General features: G+C 56.5%; 2 protein-coding genes across 4 annotated transcripts in view; one reads left to right on the top strand and one right to left on the bottom strand.

The window, feature by feature from the left end:
- Positions 1–1,212: 1,212 nt before the first annotated feature.
- On the top strand, positions 1,213–11,103 carry Telo2 (telomere maintenance 2). 3 transcript variants are annotated; one of them, XM_048332930.1, is made up of 21 exons: positions 1,216–1,440; positions 1,740–2,089; positions 2,625–2,902; positions 3,453–3,521; positions 3,703–3,850; positions 4,711–4,813; positions 5,417–5,485; positions 5,660–5,801; positions 5,878–6,014; positions 6,428–6,510; positions 6,666–6,770; positions 7,095–7,183; positions 7,350–7,441; positions 7,608–7,724; positions 7,849–7,920; positions 8,052–8,243; positions 9,039–9,130; positions 9,552–9,651; positions 9,827–9,891; positions 10,104–10,219; positions 10,540–11,103. In XM_048332930.1, exons 2-21 carry the CDS (start codon positions 1,755–1,757, stop codon positions 10,644–10,646), a joined length of 2,511 nt encoding a protein of 836 aa, XP_048188887.1. In that variant the 5' UTR covers positions 1,216–1,440; positions 1,740–1,754; the 3' UTR covers positions 10,647–11,103. The 3 variants fall into 3 exon arrangements, 2 of the variants coding, with proteins under 2 accessions (XP_048188887.1, XP_048188888.1); XM_048332931.1 differs by having other exon boundaries at positions 1,216–1,477; positions 1,754–2,089; XR_007208847.1 differs by lacking the exons at positions 9,039–9,130; positions 10,104–10,219; positions 10,540–11,103 and having other exon boundaries at positions 1,213–1,440.
- A 90-nt stretch (positions 11,104–11,193) lies between these two features.
- Ift140 (intraflagellar transport 140) overlaps positions 11,194–23,282 on the bottom strand; it is a 57,469-nt gene continuing 45,380 nt past the window's right edge. Inside the window, exons 19-31 of the mRNA XM_048332924.1 lie at positions 19,754–19,931; positions 19,031–19,221; positions 18,566–18,661; positions 18,223–18,355; positions 17,886–18,029; positions 16,687–16,815; positions 16,375–16,557; positions 15,122–15,328; positions 14,777–14,989; positions 14,526–14,692; positions 13,182–13,323; positions 11,568–11,819; positions 11,194–11,533 (exon numbers count right to left, since the gene is read on the bottom strand). Coding sequence (XP_048188881.1) covers positions 11,613–11,819; positions 13,182–13,323; positions 14,526–14,692; positions 14,777–14,989; positions 15,122–15,328; positions 16,375–16,557; positions 16,687–16,815; positions 17,886–18,029; positions 18,223–18,355; positions 18,566–18,661; positions 19,031–19,221; positions 19,754–19,931 — 1,990 coding nt within the window. The 3' untranslated portion in view covers positions 11,194–11,533; positions 11,568–11,612. The remainder of the gene's footprint in view (positions 11,534–11,567; positions 11,820–13,181; positions 13,324–14,525; positions 14,693–14,776; positions 14,990–15,121; positions 15,329–16,374; positions 16,558–16,686; positions 16,816–17,885; positions 18,030–18,222; positions 18,356–18,565; positions 18,662–19,030; positions 19,222–19,753; positions 19,932–23,282) is intronic.

The following is a 23,282-nucleotide window of genomic DNA, read 5'->3' as shown; positions in this document are numbered from 1 at the left end:
GATGACACCTGTACTTCCCTGTTCATTGCTACACTATTCACAATAGCCAAGAAATGAAAATAACCCAGATGCCCCACTACAGATGAATGGATCCAAAAAAGTGGTACCTGTATACAATGGAATTCTACACAGTTATTAGAAATGATAAAATAATGCCATTCATAGGGAAATGGACAAAACTAGAACAAATCATGTTGCGACAAGCCAAGAACAGATACAAACAGCACCCTGATATGTGGGTGTTAGAATTAAATAACAGACATGACAAGGAAAACAGGACCCAAGATACCAATTCAAAGCGAGACCAAAAAAGGTCAGTCTTGAGAGGACACCAAAAAAAAACAAATAAAACCCAAACACTAATTCCTATGTACCTAAATTAATATCCAGATTGAAAAGAACTCTCTGGGGGTCAATGGAACAGAATGGTCTCCCACAAAACAATGTTCCATTACCATAAGATTCAAAGACACTGATCCAGTGTCTTAAAGGAACAGATTTTTGTTTTCTTTCTTTTTTTTGTGCTGGCCCTAAGGCTTGCGGCTCACGGCTTCATGTTCTCAACTTTTTGCGCTTATAGCCGGCCCTCTATCATTCGAGTCACACCGCTACTTTTAGCTTTTTTTTTTCTTTTGCTGGTTAATCAAAGATTTTTTTTTTTTCTTCTGGGGCTGGCTATGAACTGAGATCCTCAGATCTCAGCCTCTCCAGTAGCTAGGCTGACAGGCGTGAGCCGCGGGCACCTGGCAAGTAGCGAGCTCTTGACGACGGCTCACTGCGGTCCGTCCTGGGGTCAGTGTGCATGTCCGTGCGTCCGGCGCACCTGGCGCCGCAGTTCCCGGGTCAGCAGGCCAGGATCTGTTCTTGAGAACCCACGGAAAGCTGACACGCGAGCTCGCGTCTGCCGTTCCTTGTCCTCCCAGTTCGCGCTGCCACGAGGACCAACGTCTGGAGAGATGGTCGGGGTCCGGCTCCTCACGCTGGCCGAACAGCCGGAGGCCAAGCTCAGCGCTCCCCGTCTAAGCCTCGAGGGGAGGCGGGGCCCGCCCAAGCCAGAAGAAAGCCACGCCCACTCGCAGCCAGGCTCCAAACCACGCCCACAGCACGCTGAGACCCCGCTCGCCAGGCCCGCCAGGCCACGCCCACAGAGGAAAGCCGTCTTCTGCGCAGGTGCAGACGCGGCGGCTGCGGACGCGCAGCTGATTCGTTGGGGCAGCTGCCGGGGGTCCGGTCCCTTCAGACTTTAAAAATCCGCGGTTGCCTTCTCAGAGCCTGGACACTCGAACTCCCGGCTGTTTGTCGGCCGTGACGGACTGAACAGTTCTGTCAGGACCGCGGCGCAGTGGCGAATCGGCGGTGACGAATCGGCGACGGCGAGTCAGCGGCACTTGGGATCCAGCGTGCAGCGGCGGCTCCGGAGCCCGGCTGTAGCGGGAGGCAGATCCGGGCCGTGGCCGGGGCCGGGCAGTAGCGGGAGGCAAGTCGGGGCTGGAGTCCGTGCCGGTGGCGGGCGTCTGGTGTCCTGGAGGCGGGGGTCTCACGAAGGGCTGCAGACTTTGGGGTCGGGGGTCCGGGGCCGCCCTGGCATCCACCTGGTTGCGGAGGCCGAGAAGCCCTGGCCCGGCCAGAGCCGAGGATCAGGAGCTGGGACAGGAAGGCCATGGCCGGGAGCAGTGATCCCTGGGGGAGGAGCTGGGGGAGGTGGACTCGGATGACCTCTGGCTTAACTGCGACCCTCGGGCCCGCCTTGCAGGATGGATCCTGCGCTCTCTGCCGTCCGCATCTCCGTCCGCGAAGCCATTCACACCCTGTCGTCTTCTGAGGACGGGGGCCACATCCTGTCCACCCTGGGGGCCCTGAGGCGGTATCTGGGTGAGGTGGACGACCCAGCCCTCCGCAGAGAGAAAGAAGAGTTTGCTACCATACACTTTTCGGCTTTCCTCAGATGTCTGTTCAGCAAGCTGAGCCCCGACTGGTTCGAGCTGTCCCCGGATGGCCGGCTGGAGCAGCTCTGGGAAAGCTTCTTTCTGGAGGGCCCTGCTGACCAGGCCTTCCTGGTGGTCATGGAAGCCATCGAGGGCACTGCCGGGTGAGAGGCTGGGTGTGACCTAAGAGCTGTTTGCTATGGTGAAAACCCTGGATGGCCTAAGGGACTGGCGATTGGGCATCCTGGAAGGTGTAAAAAGAGGACAGAGAACTGTCCTTTCTACAGCTGGACACTGGTGTCCCTTTCTGTCAGGGGAAGGCCCCTGCCTGGGCTCACATTACTGGTGCAGGCAGCAAGTCAGCTCCAGCAGCAGCACAGGTGGTACCTGCTGATATCTCTCTTGGCAGGGCTGGGATGTTTCAGACTTGCAAGACAAGCACAGCCTAGCTGCTGTGTGTTCTGCCGACTCCAAGTCCCAGGCAGTTCCCAGGTTGGCCATCAGGTCACTGGGCATTCCTTGTGAGGACGAAGTGCCCTCTAAGCAAGCACGGAGTAGCACTCACATCCCACCACTGGTATCTGCTCATTCAGGTCAGGAGTTTTCACTCAGCTCATGAGTCAGGACACGAATGTTGCCTGTGTTCTAAGGGCTGGGGGGTGGGGGCCTCAGGGCTTCTAACACACCTACATTGTTCAGCCCCAGCTTCCGTCTGATGAAGATGGCGCAGCTGCTGGCGAGATTCCTCAGCGAGGGCAGGCTGGCAGCTCTGATAGAAGAGCAATGTCGGCCACAGACGAAGCCCAGCTTCCCCCTCCTTCAGGAGACCCTGCTCAGCAGGGTAGTGGGCCTACCCGACCTCCTGGGCAACCGCCTACAGCGGGACAACCTGGCCCCGTTCTTCCCCCAGAGCTACTTCCCTCTGCTTGGGGAGGAGGTGGCCCGTGCCCTGCAGGCCATCGTGGACTCTCTCCGAGGTGAGGGCTCCACTGGCTTAGCTGTCATCCCCTCCCTCTCCATCTAGGGAGGATTTGATGGCTTATGGGGACTTTGGGGTCCTGGTGGCACTATCAGGTTAGGCACTGGGTTTCATCATAGGAGGTGGGGCTCCTGAATTCCTTTAGTCCTTGGTTAGATGTTGGGCAGGGCCACCAAGCTGGGGCCTGTTCTATGCCTGTCCTTTGAGCTGGACTGCACTGCACAAGGGACTCATCCTTGTTGGCCGGCGTCCGCTTTCTCTGTGCCTTTGAGGGGCATCCACACTGTGTTGAGGGTCTTTGGGTCTGAGGCAGATGCTGATGTCTGACTTGGAGGAATTCTGTGCTGTGAGACTGCTTGTTTATCACAGAAGTCCAGGATAGCCTAGGCGGTGTCACAGGTTAGCTTCACAGGCATGTTCAAAAACAAGGAGCGAGTAGGAGCCAGTGAGTTCCATGTGGATGTGGCTGTCACACCCAGGCTGGCATGGTGAACTTGGCTTCTTTATGTCCGTCACTGCTTCACAACTGGTCTTGCTTTCTCTCCCAGATGGCCAGGACTGCTCTGTCTCCTTCGTGTCTCGAGTCCTGGGGAAGGTCTGCATCCAGGGGAGACAGAGTGAGTGGTGCCTGTCCCCCCCCCCCATTCCTTCCCCCTGGGAGGTCTTGTGTCATTGTGCATCCTGCAGCCTTGTCCTCAGTGGCCCGTGTGGCAACAGCTCTGGGCCTGTGGCCATCGACTTGCCCGTGGTCCCCTGGCTGGGTGCAGCTCCTGAGGCTCCAGGCCTGTGTCTCCTCAGAGGAAATCCTGGGTGTGCTGGTGCCCCGGCTGATGGCGCTGACCCAGGATAGCTGTCTGTGGCAGCGGGTCTGCTGGCGCCTGGTGGAGCAGGTGCCTGACCGGGCCATGGAGGCCGTGCTGACTGGGCTCATGGAGACTGTGCTGGGGTAAGCCACAAGGTGCTCCTCTGAGGTAGTGCTTCTCATGGGTGCAGGTGGGGGAGCCTCCGCGGCTGCCATCCCCATGCCCTCCACCCTGGTGCTTGTGGAGTGCAAGGGCTGGCTCTCCCTCAACAGTGCTATTTCTAGATGGCCATTGGTTGTACAAATGCACATGTTTATGGCTTTCACAGTCTAGCTGTGAGAGTGAACTACAGCCTGGCCAGGACCCCCAATTCTACACCCAAGTAGGCCTCGGCCTCCACCAAGCCCCCCAAGTCTACACCCAAGTAGGCCCCAACCTCCACCAAGCCCCCAAAGTCTACACCCAGAGTAGGCCTCAACCTCCACCAAGCCCCCCCCAGTCTACACCCAAGTAGGCCTCAACCTCTACCAAGCCCCCCTCCAAGTCTACATCCAAGTAGGCCCCAACCTCTACCACCAAGTCCTCCCCAGTCTACACCCAAGTAGGCCTCAACCTCCACCAAGCCCCCCAAGTTTACACCCAAGTAGGCCCCCACCTCCACCAAGCCCCCAAGTCTACACCCAAGTAGACCCCAACCTCCACAAGACCCCCCAAGTCTATATGCAAGTAGAACCCAACTTCTGCCAGGCCTCCCAAGTCTATGCCTAAGTAGACTCCAACCTCCACCAGGCCTCCTAAGTCTGCACACAAGTAGACCCCAACCTCCATTAGGCCCCCCAAGTTTATGCCCAAGTAGACCCCAATCTCTGTAGTGCCGTAGCATTTTTCAGTCCAAGGCCCTTGGTTTTTCCTAGTGAGAAGGAAGAACAGACATGGGAGAGTGCTTTTCCTGCTCTCCTCCAAGGCCATCTTGTGACCCGGTCCCTCCTGTCCCTACCCACAGGCCTGAAGTCCTGTCTCGACTCCTGGGGAACCTAGTGGTGAAGAATAAGAAGGCCCAGTTTGTGCTGACCCGGAAGCTTCTGTTCCTGCAATATCGGCACACGGTGAGAAAGTGGGCAGGGCGTGCGCTGCCCTGCTCAGTGGAAGAACTCTATTAGAAATGGAGATAAAGGAGCTGGGAATGGAGCTAGGTGGACAAGAGTCTGCCTGCTTAGCCTGCATGAGACCCCGCATTGCATGCCAGCACCACACATGCGTGTGCACACACACGCACGCACACACACCAGGAAGGGCCAGTAAATGGGGGACATCCATCTCCTACTGAGAGGCCTGCTGTGACCTGGGCACTGAACGCCAAGCAAGCATTTCACACATCCCTGGATCCTCCTTCCTGCCCAAGGAGGCGCCCTTGCCAGCTCTGTTCTGTGCACGAAGGGTTGTGATGCCGCCACTGTCCTCATGGCCCTGTGTCCATGAATGTGGATGAGTGTGGAAGAGGCTTGCTGAGAGCCTGCACTTTTGGTTTTGGGGACAGCAGGCTTCCTGGCAGCCCTGCCTACTGGGAGGTGGAGTAGCCCTGTGTTCGTCGCCTGGATTCCCAGGCATCGTGGCTCAGCTTCTGGAGGCTGGTGTGGAGAGGCTGTGTGGGGCGGGTGTCTGGGAGGAGGATGGTCTCTCGGGTGAGAGTGTGCTGGCTTTTGCTGCAGACGCCCATGCTGCAGAGCCTGCTGGGGTACCTGGCCATGGACAGCCAGCGGCGCCCGCTCCTCGTCCAGGTAGGGGCCACCTTTCATCTCATCCCCAGGGTGCCCTGGGCTGTCTTCAGGCCGGGGGTGGGGAGTTGAATTGACTGGAGCCCCTAATGGTGACTTTGGGTGCTGAGTGCTGAGACACTTGTGGTCCTGGGCCGTGGCAGAGTGGCTGCCTGACCAGGCTGTAGCACCTTCCAGGTGCTGAAGGAGCTGCTGGAGACATGGGGCAGCAGCAGTGCTGTCCAACATGCGCCCCTGGCACAACAGCGCTATATCAGCACAGCCATCCTCATCTGCCTGGCACACTTGGGGGAGCCGGAGCTACAGGACAGCCGGGATGGTGAGCAGGTGGCAGGGGTACTGCCACACCCTGGGTGCCCTGAAGAGCCCTCAGGGTTCATGTCTGCCACTTCCAGAATTGCTGGCCAGCATGATGGCAGGGGTGAAGTGCCATCTGGACAGCAGCCTGCCTGCCGTGCGCCGCCTGGGCATGGTTGTGGCCGAGGCCCTCAGCTCCCGCACCCACCCTGAAGGGCCCGCCCTGAAGTTCCAGGTAGGCAGGGCTGCCCTCCTGAGGGCCGGGAGCCCTCTTGGCTCCTGTGAGTTGGTGTGAGGCCGGGCCAGGGAGGTGCGCTGGATTCCTCACAGATCTGCTGGAGGTGGGCAGAGGAAGAGCCCAGGCCTTGCTGCCCAGGGCTTCTGGGAGGCCTGGCCAAGGTGGCAGCAGGCTGCTCTGAGCAGGCAGTTTGCTTCTGCTGCCCACTGTATGGGTACTGCAGAGCCCCTTGGATGTCCTTGGGGGCATGGCACTGTGCCATCCCCAGCTCCTTCAGGAGAAGGTGACCTGATGTCAGCATGGCTGGGCGACACGGGGTTGACAGATTGGGAGGAGGCTGGGCTGCAGCTGTCCCTTGGGGGCATGTGCCTCTGTGGGCAAGGCTGACCCTGGCTTGTCTGCACTTGCAGTATGAAGACGATGATGAGATGAGCCGCGAGATGCTGGCCTTGGCCACCCACCAGCCTGTGGGTGACCACTCCCCAGAGGCAAGGTGAGGGCCCCCACATTCCTGGTCTCCATCTTGGGTCTGAAGTTTCCTCTGGGACATCGGTGGCCAGGAGAGAAGTTAGGGAAGACACGGGTGGGTATGGCAGGAGCCTCACCACAGGACACGTGGAAGCCCTGAGAACTTTACTCCTCCCCTAGAGGCTCATCCCCTGCTCCTGTGGCCACGGAGACCCCTACAGAGATTGGAGGAGGCGGTGCCAAGTCCCCAGGACAGCCACAGGGCTCCGACTCGGAGCTGGACAGGTAGGGCAGGGCAGGGCCCTTCGGGCGGCCCCCCACTACAACCCACAGAGGGTGGGGTGAGTGAACGAGTTGTCTGCAGGTAGCAGGGAGCCCTGCAGGGGCTCGTGTGCTCCCTTTGCCCCCCCATACCTCATGCTTTCAGCCTGAGGGCTCTGCCCTAGTTCTGGATTTCTGCAGCCCTTGCTGGTCACCTCTTTCTTGGGGTCCTGGGGGGAACCAAGCACCTTCAAGACTTGTCCCTGGGGAAGGAGCTCGGAAGGGGAGCCTGAATCAGAGTCCTCTCCCTGGGGACAGGTGCTTCCATTGTCTGCTTTGTCTCCACAGTGATGATGAGTTTGTCCCTTACGACATGTCAGAGGACAAGGTGCTGAAGAGCAGCAAGGCGCCCCTGTATGTTCGAGACTGTGTGGAAGGTGGGCCCTGCTAGGGTCATGTGTGGGTTTCACCTGTAGCCTTGCTCCCAGGGGTGCCTGAGCCTGGCCTTCCTCACTGGCGATCCCCCACCCTGACACCCCGGGCCCACTGGCTCCCCCTTGCCCTGGGACAGGGCTAAGATGGGGCCTGTCTGGTTCTCTGCAGTCCTGACCACATCTGAGGACACAGAGCGCTGGGAGGCTGCGCTGCAGGCCCTTGAGGGCCTGATCCACAGAAGCCCCGAGGCCACCCGGGAGGTGAGCTCGACCGGCACACACCTAATGGCTTGGCTCTATGGCGACAGCCCCTCGGTGCCAGGCAGGCTGCAGCATGGAAGGAGGCCTGTCTCACCAGAGCCTCTGCTTAGCCAAGGGCAGTGGCTGGCCGGGGCTGGGGGCGCCTGACTGCCTACCTCTGCGTCAGGTGAGCGTGGAGCTGGCCAGAGTGCTGCTACACCTGGAGGACAGGACCTGCCTGGTGGGATTCGAGAGACTGCGCCAAAGAGCCCTGGTGCTTGTCATAGTCACAGACCCTGCCCGGGTGAGTCCCAGCAGAATGACCCAGCTGGGGAAGTTGTGAGGGAACACCGCGGGGGCTCTGTCCTGCGTCCCTTTGGCAGCCTCTGGAGGCCTGGCCCATGGCAGCCTCTCTTCTCCTGGCTTAGGTAGCCGAGTATCTGACCTCACAGTTCTACGCTTTGAACTACAGCCTCCAGCAGCGCATGGACATCCTGGATGTAAGTGCCCTGGCCCCCTCAGTCCCTGGTAGGCCCACGCTGCCCCAAGATGGGGAGCCCCAAATCCATGCAGATGGTGATCAGGGTCTCCCCAGGGCTCTGATGGCTGTGCCCCGTGTTTTCTCACCTAGGTCCTGATTCTGGCAGCCCAGGAGCTGTCCCGGCCAGGGCGCCTCCAGAAGCCTGTCTGTCATGGAGCCCCTGGTCCTGGCCCCCAGTGCTCATCAGCACTGGCCGCCTCTCAGCCTGGCAGCCTCTCAGCTCCTGACTGGAAAGTGGTTGTGGAAGAGCGGATCAGAAGCAAGACCCGGCGGTTCTCCAAGGTCAGCCGAGGCCCTTGGCAGGCCTGTGAGTGGGTGGCTGGAAGAGCAGTCAGGTTTCTCTAGGTTCTATGTGCATCAAGGGGTCCAGCCCTGGGCAGGGACAGCTCCAGTGCTGGCCTTAGAGTGAGGATGGCAGGTGAGGCTAGTCAGAATGGGAATTGGAGTGGGAAGGCCTGGAGCGCCCCATTAGAAGCAAGCCAGTGGCCTGTGGCTGGGGGTTCCTAGGTGATCTTCCCCTACCCCAGATGTTGGCAGTATCCAGAGACTGTCTGGGTTTTCACAGGGCAGATCTGGAGTGTGTGTGTGTGTGTGTGTGTGTGTGTGTGTGTGTGTGTTCTTCAATATTGTGGTGCCGAGAAGCCCCACTGTAAGGCCATGAGCGGTGGGCATGTGGGGGTAGGGCAAGCATTGGGCCAAAGCAGCCCTCAGAACGGGACCAGGAGCCAGGCAGGTGTTTGGGCCACACAGCCTCCAGCTTAGGGTATACCCTGTGGGTATAACAGTGGCTATCTTTTTAATTTTTATTTTTTGCCGGTCCTGGGGCTTGAACTCAGGGCCTGGCTATCCCTGAGCTTCCTTTATGTTCAAGGCTAGCCCTCTACTACTTGAGCCACAGCACCACTTTCAGCTTTTTGTAAGTAGTTTATTGGAGATAAAGAGTCTCACAGACTCTTGTCAGGTGGGCTTCAAACCACAATCCTCAGAGCTGAGCCTCTTGAGTAGCTAGGATTACAGGTGAGAACCACCAGCACCTGGCTTGGAGTGGCCATCTGATGGGAGCCATGTGTCTGGTAGGGTTCTTCCCGGCAGAAGCTGGCAAGTGGCCCCAACGACTTCAACTCTGTGGCTGGGTGCTTCTTCTTTCCCCTCATTCAGCGCTTTGACCGGTGAGCGGTTTTCCTGGAGCCCTGAGTGCATGCAGTGGCACATGGTGTTGCAGGCTAGAATCTGAAGTGGGGCTTCTGGAAGGTCCTCTGCTGTGCAGCATGTGGCGAGGGTATTGGTCATCACTGTCCCTCCCCGTCTGGGCTCAGCTAGGGTTGTGTTGTATGTATGACACTGCCTGCCCAGCACTGCCCACTTTTTGTCACAGCTCACATCTCCTGCCCCAGAGTTGGGTTCTGTCCCTGCTCAGGCTGTGAGAGCTGGGGTGACAGTAGGGGTTACACTCCTGACTCAGGGTCTGGCTTGTGCCACGTGGGTCAGGGTGGGGACTGCAGGAGGGCCTGAGTCTACCTCAGCAGCCCAGGAATTTAGGCAGCCAGCCCTAAGGTGCTGGGGCTGCATTTCCTCTGTTCTGTGTTGTAGACCCCTAGTGACCTTTGACCTCTTGGGAGATGATCAGTTGGTTCTTGGAAGACTAATCCACACTTTAGGGGCCTTGATGTACCTGTCTGTGAACACCACGGTAAGCAGAAGCACAGGAATCGGAAGCCTCTGAGGCCATGGAGTGTGGGAGCAACCACCTGAGCCTATGCAACCTGTCCATCTCCCTGCCTCTGGGCAGGACGGTGGTCAGGGTCACAAGTGGGAAGTGCTGTATACCCATCTCTTTGCCCGCCTGTCCCTCCTCTGCTCTCCAGGTGGCTCCATCCATGGGCAAGGCCCTGCTGGAATTTGTGTGGGCCCTTCGCTTCCATGTTGACATGTGAGTGCCTGCGGGGGTGAGGGCAGCCAGGTTTCTGGGGAAGCTGGCCTGGTACTTCCTAAACACGAAATGGGCCGAGCAGAGGGTTAAGGGGGCTGGACTGAGTGCATGGTGTTGTAGGCCATCTGCTGGACTGGGGGAGCAGTGTACAGTCCGTGCCCTGGTTCCTCTAACCATATCACCATTCCTCGTCTCTACCCTCATGTTGGTAGCTACGTGCGCCAGGGCTTGCTGTCGGCTGTGGCTTCTGTTCTCCTCAGTGTGCCGGCAGAGAGGCTGCTGGGAGACCTGCCAGATGAGCTGCTGGAAGCCAGGTCCTGGCTGGCAGGTGAGTTTGTGTGCAGGCTGTTAGCCAGGTGGTCACTCGGGTGACACAGGCCCGGCAGTCCAGGGAAGCATGGTCACTCCAGTGTGGTTACTGTCTTGGAAAAGGGCTCCTCACATGGCTCTATCACCTGGCATAGCCTGCAGCTGTCATGGAGGAGGGTGGCGGAGGGTGGAGGATGGGAGAGAATGGTGGGGGGGGTGCAGAGCCCCTTTGCCAGACATCTTTAGTGGGACCTCAGGGAGAGCTGCTGTGGGAAGGCTTAAGGAACATGGCGGGCCCCTCTGTGCTACCTATCTTGCTCTCCACTTCTCCCTTGGCAGATGTGGCTGAGAAGGATGTGGATGAGGACTGCAGGAAGATGGCTGTGAGGGCTTTGCTGCTTTTGGAGAGACTCAAAGACTCCCTCCTCCCTGCTTCCTCCCCTTAGTCCTGTAGTTTCCTGCCTCAGGGAGCCCAGCTGGGTCCTGGGCCAACCCCACTGGGAGGAAGGATGGCCTCAAGGAGTAGGGCCTGAGGCAGTGGGCTTTGAAACATGCCCGGCCTGGAGGGTCATTCTGTACCAGTGTGCAGTGTGCACTGCCCACCCATCCCGGCTATTAACTTAGTCTGACGAGGCTTGTCCTTGATGAACACAGGAGGGCACAGGAGGGCTGTATTGTTCCCACCCCACTGCTGGGCTGGGTCTGGGGGCCCTGGGCCTGGGCAGTGCTTCCTCCTAGGGGCAGGGTGGATGGGCTCTGCAGGGTCTCAGGAGGGCCTCCACCACGCTCCTCGGGGAGTGTCAGGCAGTGAAGCAGAGTCAGTTTAGCCCTCTGGTCCCATAGCACTGGTCTCAGCACTGAGTCCCAGGAAATAAACAGGGCAGCTGGTGTTACCTGGTCTTCCTTTGTGTTTCTCACATGCCCCCTTGAGGGCAGCCATGACAGAGGGCAGGAAAGGGCCCAGGACTCTGAGAAAATAGAGTTTATTGGAGTCACAGAAATGTCAACCACTGAGCAGGGCTGGGAATCCTTGCCCCTATCCAGGTGGCAGAAGGACATGGCCATCAAAGCACAGGCCTGGCTGTGCAGAGCCCCACCGGGACTGGCCAACTTGGGCAGTTAGCAGTAAGGGGCATCTACTGGCCCCGAGAAGCCCCAAGGATGCAGAGCTCTAGAAGCTTTAGACTCCGCCGTCTGTGATTGGGGGAACATGGGAAAGAGGAATCTATTCTCCTGAAAAGAACTAAACGGCATCTACAGGAGCCCCCAAGCACCAGGAAGGCTGAGAGGAGGCTTCCACACCATCCTCTAGGCATGGACATGAGACAGGCCCACAGCACACTTTCTTCTGCACTTGGCCCTGGCCCTGCCCACTACCCCATTTATGTACTGCTACCACTGGGGAGCAGGCCTCAGGGCTCATTGTCCACCTCCTCCACCACCTCCTCATCCACATCTTTGTGGTCCTCCATGCTGTTGTGGCGGATCCGCTCAGGTACGATTCGGGACAGCGGGAGGCCCAGGGCCTGGTGCACAGCATCCACGGTGCGCTGGTCCACATAGTAGGACATGTTGGCAGAAGGAAGTCTCTTCCGCATCTCTTCAAGGTACTTGTAGGCCTAGGGCAGAGGTCACGGGTCATGTGAAATCCTAGTGGTCATGATGACCTAGGATAGCAAGAGCCCCTCATGCCTCCACAGTAAGGAGGTGCCCTAAACCCACGTTGCCCAGGGCTCCACACTGGAGCAAGGACAACATCCTAGCTTCTCACTATGCAGGCCACCAGCACTGGCAGGGACTGCTGAGTTCCTTGTAGCATGTGTTCTGGGCTCAGGTTGCTAATACCAAGCTCTGATGGGTCCAACCAGCTGAGCCCCAGGCCTGAGTCCTGCCGCAGCCTGGCACAGACCTGCCCAGGGGAAGGCAGATACTGTTGTTCATCCACACTGGGACACCTGCTTGTTGGAGTGCAGGACAGGGAGCAATATTAAAGTCTTGTTTATTTTTTTTGTTTTTGTTTATTTTATTTTGATCGAGTGTCAGAGCTAAGTTTCCTGTACGATGGGCCTTAAGCGTACATACTGCATGATCTAAACAGACCATCAGAGATCAACATGAAATGTGTTTTGTCAGTGGCTTCGTGCCATCAAGCCATCAGCCCATATCCATAGACTTCTGTCAGTGGAGGGCTGGCATTAACCTCCAGGGATGGAGAGAGGCCTCCCTAGGCACTTAGAAGCTGCCTCCTTGTGTGAGCATACTACTGGGCAAAGAACAAGCCTGGGCCAGGGCAAGCCAAGGTTCCAAAAGCTGGGCAGGAAAGAAGAGTGAAGAACACACTGGGGGATGAGAGGAAGAGCGTGGGGCCTGTGCGCCCCTGAACACAACCAGGCCCGACAGGTGCGCCTCAGCTGGGAAAATGCCACATCAGAGATAAAGGACCTGGTGTGGAGTGAGGAATTTGAGTAGCATCAACAGCAGAGTAGACACTGCAGAGGGAAAGACTATGAACTTGGAAGAGGAGCAACAGCAACTGCCCCAAATGAGAATGGGGACAGGGGACAGAAGTAGCTGGGGCTGCAGAGGGAGATGAAGGAAAAGGAACAGAATGTGGAGGAAACAGTTACAAATCCTATCAGACAGAGGAAATGTATTCACAAGACAAAAACAAAACCAAGTGACTGCATGGATGTGAGTCCTGAGGGGCTGCTGAGCACTGCTTACCACCCCAGCGTCAGCACTGTGAGGCGATCCTGCCCATCTGCCGGGGGCTGCGGTGGAAAGAATGGCCACACAAGCTGGCACAGGAGGGGGAAGAGCACTGCAGGGGTGAGCTGCGGTGGTCTTTGGTGGACACTGCAGAGCCTGTCACTTCCAAGACAGTGGAATGGACAGGCTGCCAACACTGAATCTGAGCCATGGGGCATCAGGCATGGGAGCCGGCCAAAGCAGTGTGCTCCAGGGGAGCAGAGAGGCCTTACCATCTGGTGCTCCTCCATGTGCATGTGGTGCTCCACCAGGAAGCCATAGACATCGCCTATGCGGATGGTGCTGTCCAGGTCCGGCTCCTCCAGGAGCAGCTCACACTGCCTGATGGATTCCTTGGGGTCCTCTGTGTAGTTCCTGCCAGGGGATGGGAGAGGCCTGAGCTGGAGCACACACCACTAGAGGCCAGATTAGCTTCTGTCCTGCAGGAGCCCTGGGCAATGGCCAGTGACACGTCCTGTGAATCAGTCATTACTTCACTAATCGCTTAATTTACCTTTTGATTGATTCATTCATTCAACAAACACTGATGGTGGCAGAGCCAACTCCTCGTCCCAAGCCAAAGTCCTCTACCCTAGTTCCTGTTCCAGGGAACATGCCAGAAGAAGCACAGAGAGGGATGTGTACCGTCTCCAAGGCAGGTTGGAGGAACAGAGCACCCGTGTGTAGGTGCAGGGGTCTGCAGAGCAGAGCGTAACTACACCAGTACCACAGAGGGCCGTCTTGGCAGACAGTGACCTGTCCGGGAGGGAGGACTGGAGCTGCAAGGGGGTCAGGGCTCATCAGCCATGCCAACCTGACCATGTCAGGAAGGGGCCTCACCTGTCCCCTGAGCAGACCCAGCAGGGTTGGCCCTCCCCGTGTTCTTTCCCGTGTGCACAGCCCTGTCCTGTAGTGAGCACCTCCCACATGTCCCCTGCAGCCCAAGCCCACTATGTATGCCACAGCACACAGCCTATAGGATTCGAAATATCATTTCAAATATTTTGGCAACTCTGTTGCAAACTATTCTCAGATAAGAAAAACAAACAACTTGTAGTAGCTTTGGCAGAAGCTGTTTTGCTCCTTATGGTGACCATACAGTAGGGTCTTTGAAAAGCTGTATCACCCAACAATAGATTAAAAAAGTGGGTATCACATGAAAATTCCTGGCCTCTACTAAAAACAGGTGAGCAAAGTGGAGCTAGGAGGTGTGTGGAGAGGTGCCAACACTGCCTGCACCGCATACTGGCCCCTCACACACACCCCAGGTCCCCCATCAGACACTGGACCTCTGCATCCCCCTCTCTCCACCAGTCTCCTTCCCATTGGCTCTGTTTCTCGATCTCCCCAGGCCAGTGCCCTGGTTTTGAAGGAGTAACTTGGTGTGGTTTGGCTGTATCCCCAAATTCCTATCTAGTCCAAGGAACTGGAAGCAGAAACTTGGACTGGTGTCTTGCAGCCAATCTGAACTCCCCTAGGGGAGTAGACAATCAATAGGGTGCACACACAGCCTAGGGGGGTACAAGCTGGGCTCCCAAGGCTAGCCTGCCTCCACCCCAGTCCTCCAGGGGACACACCTGCGGGCCTGGATGAACCTCTTCACCAGTGTCATCTTGCTCTGCAGCTGGGCCAGCTTGGTCTCTTGGTCCAGGGGGCTCTTGGCTTTGGCCTTGGACAGGCACTTGTAGGCCTCGGTCAGTGCACCATGGGCCTTGTCATAGTTCTGGTACTCATCAATCTCCACCTGTGCCCAAGAGGAACCCCCATCAGGATGGAAGCTCCACTGTCCTCCCCCTTGCCCCGCTAGAATCCCGAAGAACATCCGTACCTGGGCACAGGCATCATAGAAGCCAGCCAGGAGGTCGAGGGCTCGGCCTTTGGTGTAGAAGCTGATGATGTTCTTCATGATCTCGGGCTCCTTCCGCCAGTCCAAGGACTGCAGGTAATTGGCAGCCATGATGTAGATTTCCTTCTGCCTAGACACACCCGCAAAGAACACGATCTTCTCTGTGTCCCCAGACTTGAGCAGAGCTCTCATGGCCTAGGCAGAAAGTAAGGGCTCAGGTGAGCAGCAGGGGTGAGCTGCCCAGCCCACGAGGCCAGCTTGGCTCCAGAAGCTGTGTGTGGTGCTCCCTGTGGATGCCCAGCTCCACTGGGCAGAGGGCAGGCCCACCTTCAGCTTGTTCCCGGCCTGTGTGTACTTCTTGGTGGCCAGGTGGTAGTGTCCCTGGCGCATGCAGCAGTTGGCAATCTGTTCCAGCAGTTCCCGCCGTGACTCCTCGGTCAGCTCCTTCGAGTCTTTGGACACGGTCATCTTCTCAGCCATCTCCTCAGTGATGGTCATGTTTTGGTCCACACACAGCTGCAGAGCCTCCTGATACTGGGAAAGGGTAGGAAAGCAGAGGAGTTGCTGAGGGCTGAGGGCTGGTGTGCCCACAGATCCAACACTCCACAGAGGAAGCTAGCACAATGGCAGCCGCGTCACTGGCTGGGCTAGGTGTGGAAGGTAGGGGACATTCCCTACATGCCAGCCTACTACATAGACACAGGCCCATTCTTCTTTTCTTTTATGCTGTTACTCCCTTTTTTGTTACTAACATCCTAGTGCTCAAAAGAGTTGATATATTTCTATGGAAGGAAAATGTGATAATTATTTCTTCTATAATTAACATTTTTTCGTCAGTTGTGGGGCTTGAACTGATGGCCTAGGTGCTGTCCCTGAGATCTTTGGCTCAAGGCTAGTGCTCTTCCACTTTAAGCCATAGTGCCATTTCCAGTATTCTGGTGGTTCATTGAAGATAAGAGTCTCATGGACTTTCCTGCCCAGGCTGGCTTCGAACCATGATCCTCAGATCTCAGTCTCCTGACTAGCTAGGATTATAGGCGTGAGCCATCAGCATCCAGCTCCTTTAACATTTTAAACTGAGAGGTTTTACTTAGTTTTATTAAAAATTTGAAGCAGTTTTCCTGATCTTCACTTAAGAATGGCTTGCAGGTCATTCTGTGTGAGTAGTGTGCTTTTGACTGATGGAGGTCATCTGTGTGGGTGGGTGTGCTTTTGACTGATGGAGGTCATCTGTGTGGGTGGGTGTGCTTTGACTGTTGGAAGCCATTATGTGAGGTGTACATTTTATCTGCTGTGTAGGAACCACTGATAACTTTGAGCACATGCCCCTTGGAGGACTGCTAGCTGATAGGAAATACGCTCTCTGCTTGTCCTGGGTGCTGCCTGTTGTCCTCCCCTGGGCCTGAGCACATCTGCCCTGTATCTTTTATTACAAATAAGACTAAGCATTCCACATCGGGACCAAGCACGATCCTCCTGCCTGAGCCTCCCAAGTGCTGGGATTACAGGTGTGTGCCACCACAGTGGAGCCTCCCTCCACTCCTGCCCCAGCAACCCCCACCTCCCCCCAGGCCTGGAACCTTCTTGGCAGCCAACAGCAGCTCCACAGCCTTCTCAAACTGCTTGTGCTCGATGCAGAAGTCTGAGCAGCGGGCCAGGAGGGCGGGGTCCGACTTCTCATCCAGGTCTTCTGCTATGAGCTGTAGAGCTGCAAACTGCTGGGTGGCGAAGGCTAGCTCCAGGGCCTTGGAAAAGTGGCCAGCCTGTGGACAGTTGTGGGGTCTGAGCAGCTGCTCAGGACCCAGGGCCCCAGGAAGTTGCCACAGGTTCTACTGGGTCACCGACAGGTGCTACCTACAGGTTCCCAGCTGGGACTCTGATATAGCCCTCACCTTGTGATACAGCATGACAGCTCTGTCCATCTGCTCGCCCTTCTCCTCATAGTACCGTGCGGCCTCGATCATGTCCTCTGGGGAGCTCAACAGGGCCAAGTTCATGAGCTGGTCGTCTAAGTTGTTCTCCTGCAGTGAGGGGAGGTAGAGCTCTGCAGGCCATGCCCACCCGACACAGCCAAGGCTGTGATCTGGGAACGGGGCCGGATGGGTAAGCCCCTCTCCAACTGGGTGTTTCCAGGTCATGTCTGCCACTGCTTTTTCTTTTCTTTTTTTTCTGTACTGGTACTGGGGTTTGAACTCAGGGTCTCACTCTGGCTCAGCTTTTTCACTCACAGCTGGTGCTCCACTTGGGCAACACCTCCAGTGTGCTGCCTAAGGAAGAGTCCTGTAGCTAACTTCAACTGAGATGTGTGAGCCATCCTCAATCTTACTAGGTTTTACTAGTATTAGTGTACTAGGATTACTAATATATTAGTATTACTACAGTACTAGTATATTAGGATTTCCAAATGTGTTTTCTTCTATTTTACAAGGTACTGCAAGAAATACCCAATGCAGGGGATAATTCCAGAGATGAGATCAGGAGTGGGACTATTTAGAAATGTCCAACAGCTTTTGTGTGTGAGTGTGTGTGTGTGTGTGGTTGTGGGGCTTGAACTATGGACCCTGGGCGCTGTCCCTGAGCTCTTCAGCTCAAGGCTAGCACGCTACCACTTTGAGCCACAGTTCTACTTCTGGTTTTCTATGGTTAATTGGATATAAGGGTCTCACAGACTTTCATGCCTGGGCTGGCTTTGAACCACTATCCTTAGATCTTAGCCTTCTGTGTAGCTAGGATTACAGGCGTGAGCTACCAGCACCCAGCTGTCCAACAGCTTTTGATGAAGTGTTGACCTGCTTGCAAGGCTGTAAGCTATGCACCAGCCTACATCTGGGTCAGGAGCCCTGGATTCTAGAACACCCAGAGACAATTCAGGGCTCTGCACCAAGGTCAGATGGAGGAAGCAAGAATGGGAAGAGGGCCAGGAGAGAAAAGAGCAGTGAGGGAGTGAGGGGAGGGGGTAAGTGAAGAGCTAGGGGAGGATGGGAGAAGGGAGGAGAGGGGAGGAGGCGTAGGGGAAGAGAGGAGGGGAGAAGTGAGGGGAGGGGGAGAGGCGAAGAGGAGCACAGCCTCTCAGGGCTGTGGAGAACAGTACCTTGCACAGGCGGATGGCATTGTTGAAGGCCTGTGCCCGCGCGTAGAAGTACACGGCCTGCCTCACCTCCTCCTGGCTCTCGTATTGTCTGGCGAGGTGATAGGATGCAGCCCAGTTTCCAGTTTCATTGGCTATTTCAGCAGCCTAGAAAGACCCAAAGCCACCAGAGCCTCATTCCACCTGGATGGGCTAGCTCCTTGGGGTAGTAGGCTTTCTTTTTATCTTTTTAATTGAATGCATTTGCTTTTTCTTCCATACTAGGAACAGAACCCAGGGCGTCAGGTGTGCGTAAGCAAGCTCGCTAGGCTACCAAAGGCTGCACACTGGTCCTGCTCACCTTCTGAATGTTGCCCTGGAAGCAGTAGATGCGGACCAGGGAGAAGTAGTCCTGGGCCAACTCGTAGTAATGCAGCGCAGAGCTCATGTCCGCCTGGCTCTCTAGGTACTGGGCCCACCACCTCCACAGCGTCCTGCAGGACAGCCCGGAGCCACGGGGCTGTGGTCAGTGAGTCTGGGAGATGCTGGAGACCTGCAGGTCACTTCACATCCCAGGACAGCACTGGGGACCCAGAGGGCACTCCCCACGCTCACCTGGGAAGGGAATTGGAAGGGCCCCAAGACATCCCCTGAGATAACGGCAAGACTAGCTAAGGGGCAGGGCTGTCCTTGGGGACACTCACTTGTCCTTCATCTTATTGATGTAGAGCTCCAGGGACTGGAGGTCCTCGGCGAGCATCCGGGGTACCTCGAAGCGGTGGGTGTCTGACTTCTCGTAGCTGCAGAGCAAAGGACCAGAGGACCTCATTCCCTCCTGGCTCAGCCTCATCACTAGAGGCTGTGCCAACAGAACAAGTCAGGAAAGCATTCTGCATGGAGAACAGCGCCTGGCTAACAGGCCTGTGCTCTCTCAGGGACAATGGAATGCCCTGTGCTGTGGGCCCAGGAGGTTAGTCACGGATCCTCACATGAGTTCCAAATGGGGGGAGTGGGTCTGTGGCCATGTCCTGGGGGGCACGTTGGTTCTGTGTCAGGTAGTGGTGCAGCAGTGGTCAGGCTTACTGAATTCACCGTAACCACAGAGACCTCCTCTGAGAAGTGCCAGGGCCTGTCCCCATCCCACAGGCGCATGCTCGCAAGCCACTCACTAGCTGAGGGCCAGGCCGCAGTGGGCATTGGCCTCCAGGTGCCTGGCATAGTTGTAGTAGGTGGTGCGCAGGTGGATGCGGTCGTAGAGCTCAGCCACCTCCACCGCCTTCTGCCACTGGTCCGAGGCCTGGTAGAACTTGTTGAGGAGATCATAGCGCTGGCACTTCTTGTACAGCTGCTCGGCATCCTCCTGGGAGTGGAGAAGAGGGGGGTCACAGGGCTGGAGATGCCATTCCATCACCGCAGGGCAGGTGCACAGCAGGCACCCTGGAGGCACAAGACCGCATGGAGAGAGTGATGTCATGCTCTCTCATGGTGTGCCACAGCCCGCTAGAGAGGCTTGGTCTGACTGCTCCAGCCAGCTGGCCTCACTTGGAACAGCGGTACAGTGTGGGTGAATGGCAGGTGGCAGCCCCTCTCCTCAGGAGTCACCCCACACTCACAAGTGCACCCCACTGCCCAACGCTGCACCCCACCCTGGGCCTCTGCCTGATGACAAGTTAGCCTTTGGGGGCCCGCTGGGAAAGATGTGCGGTGAACTGAGAGTGCATCAGTGCCATTCTGAGCCTGGAGCTTAGGCTACTCAGAGAGGCTTCTGTTGGTGACCAACCAACCCGACACATGCCTCTGCCTGCTCTCCACTGGCCACAGGGCCCCGAGAGCCCAACAGCTGGCCAATGCCTGCCTTCCCATCAGCCTCTCCGGGGACAGGGCCCACTCACCAGCATGCCCAGCTGTATGGCCAGCATGGCCACTCTGGCCTCCAGCTCTGGCTCACACTCAGCCTCACGCAGTGCCCGGGCCCCGCGGGCGTGGCCCATGTTCCCCAGGCACACCTTCGCCACATCCAGACGCTGGGTTTTGACACACATGCGTGCCATGTTCTCCCAGACGGCTTCACTGCGGAGAGAGAGGAGGGCCTGTCAATTGCCAGCCCTTTCCTACCAACAATTTGCCAAGGCAATGTGACCACTCAGAAGGGACCTGCAGGGGGAATCACACTCCGTGTCCCAGAAGGAGGGAAGGGGAAGCACCCTGTCCTGAAGCTAAGTGTCTCTCTCTCATGACATGTGTTTGTGATGCCATTTCCTCCTTACCACACGTGGTTCTGGGTTTTTGTTGTTTGGTGCTGTTGGGGTTTGAACTTAGGGTCTTATGCTTTCTAGGCAGGTATTCTGTGGAACTGCAGACCTAGCCATATGTTGTGCTGGTTATTTTTGACAGGGTCTTGCTTCCTGCAAAGTCTGTTCCTTGACCACGAGTTGAGATGGAATTCCTCGGGCCTTGCTGCCCAGCTGGCCACGAACAGCATTCTTATGGACTTACTTTCTTGTGGCAGTATGGGTTTGAACTCAGGGTCTCTTACTTGCTAGACAGGCACTCTTAACACTGAGCCACATTCAGCCCTTTTTTTGCCTTGTCATTTTTCAGATAGGATCTCATGTTTCTACCAGTCTTGGACAATGACTTTCCTACCTAAAGCCTTCTGCATAGCTGGGATCACAGATACATACCACCGTGCAAGAATTATTGAGATGAGGTCTCAAAGCACGATCTTCCTGATCTCTACCTCCCCAGTAGCTGGGATTGCAGGCATGAGCCATCAAGATGTAAGACTATAGCATATGGTGCTGGGAATATGGCCTAGTGGCAAGAGTGCTTGCCTCGTATACACGAAGCCCTGGGTTCGAATCCTCAGCACCACATATATAGAAAAGGCCAGAAGTGGCGCTGTGACTCAAGTGGCAAAGTGCTAGCCTTGAGCACAAAGAAGCCAGAAACAGTGCTCAAGCCCTGAGTTTAAGCTCTAATGGGCAAAAAAAAAAAAAAAAAAAAAAGACTATAGCATACACACACACATGTGACACACACACACACACACACAGCAAATCCTGGGAGTGGCCTTGGGGCCCAGGGGATGCAAGCAGGAGTGTCTGATGGACTCTCCATCCCAGGCCCTCCTATCACATTCTCCAGATAAGGCCAGGCAGAAGCAGCCCCCTCTCCCTGGAGGCGGAGCAAGTCTATTCCACCCCAGCCTCCCAGACTTGGCTGCACTAAGGAACGTGGAAGGACAGAGGCCCAGGAGAAGCAGCCACTGTCCTGGTAAGTGAGGGGCTTGGGGGTTTTCCCACTGGCCTGCCACAGCAGAAGGATGAGGGTGGGTGGTGCTCTAGAGAAGGCAAATAGGCTGGGCCCACTGTGGGCATGCGTCTCCATGATGAAAGGAGGCCCCCTTTCAGGATCTCCAATGTAGATGGAACTAGAGTTAGAGCTGCTGAGGTGGGAGCGTAGTAGAGGCTGCTCTGAAGCCTCTGTCCATTGAGGCCATGACTGTGAGGGCCTGGGACTGAAGCAACACTTCCAGGTGGCTTTTCTTACATGCGAACTGAGATGTTTCAGATCTGCTTGGGTCCTGTCATAACTGGTTTAGTAGATGTGTGTCATAGGGTGTCGAGGGCAGGTGTGATGCATGCGTGATGCATGCGTTTCAGCAGCACACCCCTAGAGTATGAGGGGAGGCTGGACCACAAGCTGCACTTAGGCCTGTGGCACTGGACTGGGGGAACTGGGTGGGACCAGGAACCAGCCTGCGGGGAACATCCACACTCTTTCCCTGTGGTTCCTCATCCTTTGATGGCCTCTCCTGGGGCTTCTCACAGGCTGGCCTGTCATTTCCAGGATACACAAAAGAACTGGTGCAGTGAAGGTGACACCCAGTGTGGCAGGGGCGGGACCTCTGGGAGGTGCCAATCACTGGGCGCCTGTCTTTTTTCCAGGAAGCAGGCGTCACCCTCTAGGGCTTTGGAATCCAAGTGACTCACGGTGGTGGCTCAGAGGCAGCAGAGGCTGGCTGTCACATGCCCTGGCCTTCTGTCAGTGCTGTGATGGCCAGTGTCAAAGGCTGTTTTGCCTCCTGATCATCAGGATTTTCAGGCAAGAAACCAGTCTCAGCACACAAACTTGAAGCTTTTCTCTTGTGCTGGTTAAATGAGAAAGGACCATGAGTGTAAAATTGGGTGTCTCTAAAGGGCCAAGATAAAAGCAGCCCCCTATGGAGGGCTCCGTGGGACACCCGGCGGCACCCAGGGCTCCCGAGCCACTGCTGCCCTAGAGATCCTGGCGCTGTGTGTGGAATCTCAGCAGCACCAGTGTGGAGCCTCTCAGATGCCCCAGCATTGCAGTTGCCTTCCTGGGCTTGCTGTGAGCCTAGGTCAGTGGCACTTGTGGCTGCTTCATCAGTGGCAAGATGCGACTTAGACAGGAGTTCTTTACCATCTGTTCCAAGCGGCTTCACGTGACAGAATCATCTCCAGAGGCCTGGGGGCCAGGCAGGTGCAGGGTGGGCCAGGCCTCTTTGTCTCTTCTTGCTAGAGTAGCTTCCTTTCTTCTGGCTGGTCTTGAGAGCATGGCAGCCTGTGTTCATGTCCAGTGATGGTAAGCGCAGGACTTCCCTGAGGGCAGAGGCAGCTGGCTCAGGCCCCGAGGCTCCCTTATTCCCCCCTGGCGGAGTGCTCTTGCCCATCTGACCCCCTTAGGGGACAAGAGACGGACCCAGAGATTTGACTCAGTGTCCCTGTGCTTCTCTGGCCTTCGGTGTGACAAGGCCTTGTCCATGTTGTTGAAACATCAGGTTGGGGGCTGGGGATATGGCCTAGTGGCAAGAGAGCTTGCCTCGTATACATGAGGCCCTGGATTCGATTCCCCAGCACCACATATACAGAAAACGGCCAGAGGCGGCGCTGTGGCTCAAGTGGCAGAGTGCTAGCCTTGAGCAAAAAGAAGCCAGGACAGTGCTCAGGCCCTGAGTCCAAGGACCAGGACAGGCCAAAAAAAAAAAAAAAAAAAAAAAAAAACATCAGGTTATTTCCATGTGGTCTTCTGCCTGAACCAGCTCTTGTCTTAGGGGCTCACACAGAGCTGAGAGGGTTTTTTTTTGGAAGGCCAAGGCTAAGCCCATGGGAAGGCAGGGTCTCTGGCCCCAGCTGAGTCCAGACCAGCTGAACTAGCCTGGACCCAGGGAAGCAGCTGCCTGCTGCCTGCAAGCAGTGCCCTGTAGCTGCCATCCAGCCCAAGAGAGTCTCAACCCCCACGCGATTCCTAGCATTCCGCACACAGCCTGCTCAGCCCGGAGCTAGCTCACACTCCAGTGTGGCGTTCTGGATTTTGCATCTGACATAAATTCCAAGAAGTGAACACCCTCCAAGTCTCGTCCAAGTCTTGAGAGTTTCCTGTTGTCCAAGTGTCTGC

The sequence above is a fragment of the Perognathus longimembris genome, chromosome 23 (assembly GCF_023159225.1).
Source record: "Perognathus longimembris pacificus isolate PPM17 chromosome 23, ASM2315922v1, whole genome shotgun sequence".
NCBI lineage: Eukaryota > Metazoa > Chordata > Mammalia > Rodentia > Heteromyidae > Perognathus > Perognathus longimembris.
The sequence above is the reverse complement of the archived record's forward strand: the minus strand, read 5'-3'. Positions and strand labels throughout refer to the sequence as shown.

Bases quoted from the DNA above. Each gene is read 5' to 3' on its own strand.
- Telo2 (XM_048332930.1), top strand. From the start codon at position 1,755: ATGGATCCTGCGCTCTCTGCCGTCCGCATCTCCGTCCGCGAAGCCATT. The intron at 3,851-4,710 runs GTAAGCCACAAG...CCCTACCCACAG, and splicing joins CTCATGGAGACTGTGCTGGG to GCCTGAAGTCCTGTCTCGAC. The intron at 5,802-5,877 runs GTGAGCAGGTGG...TGCCACTTCCAG, and splicing joins GCTACAGGACAGCCGGGATG to AATTGCTGGCCAGCATGATG.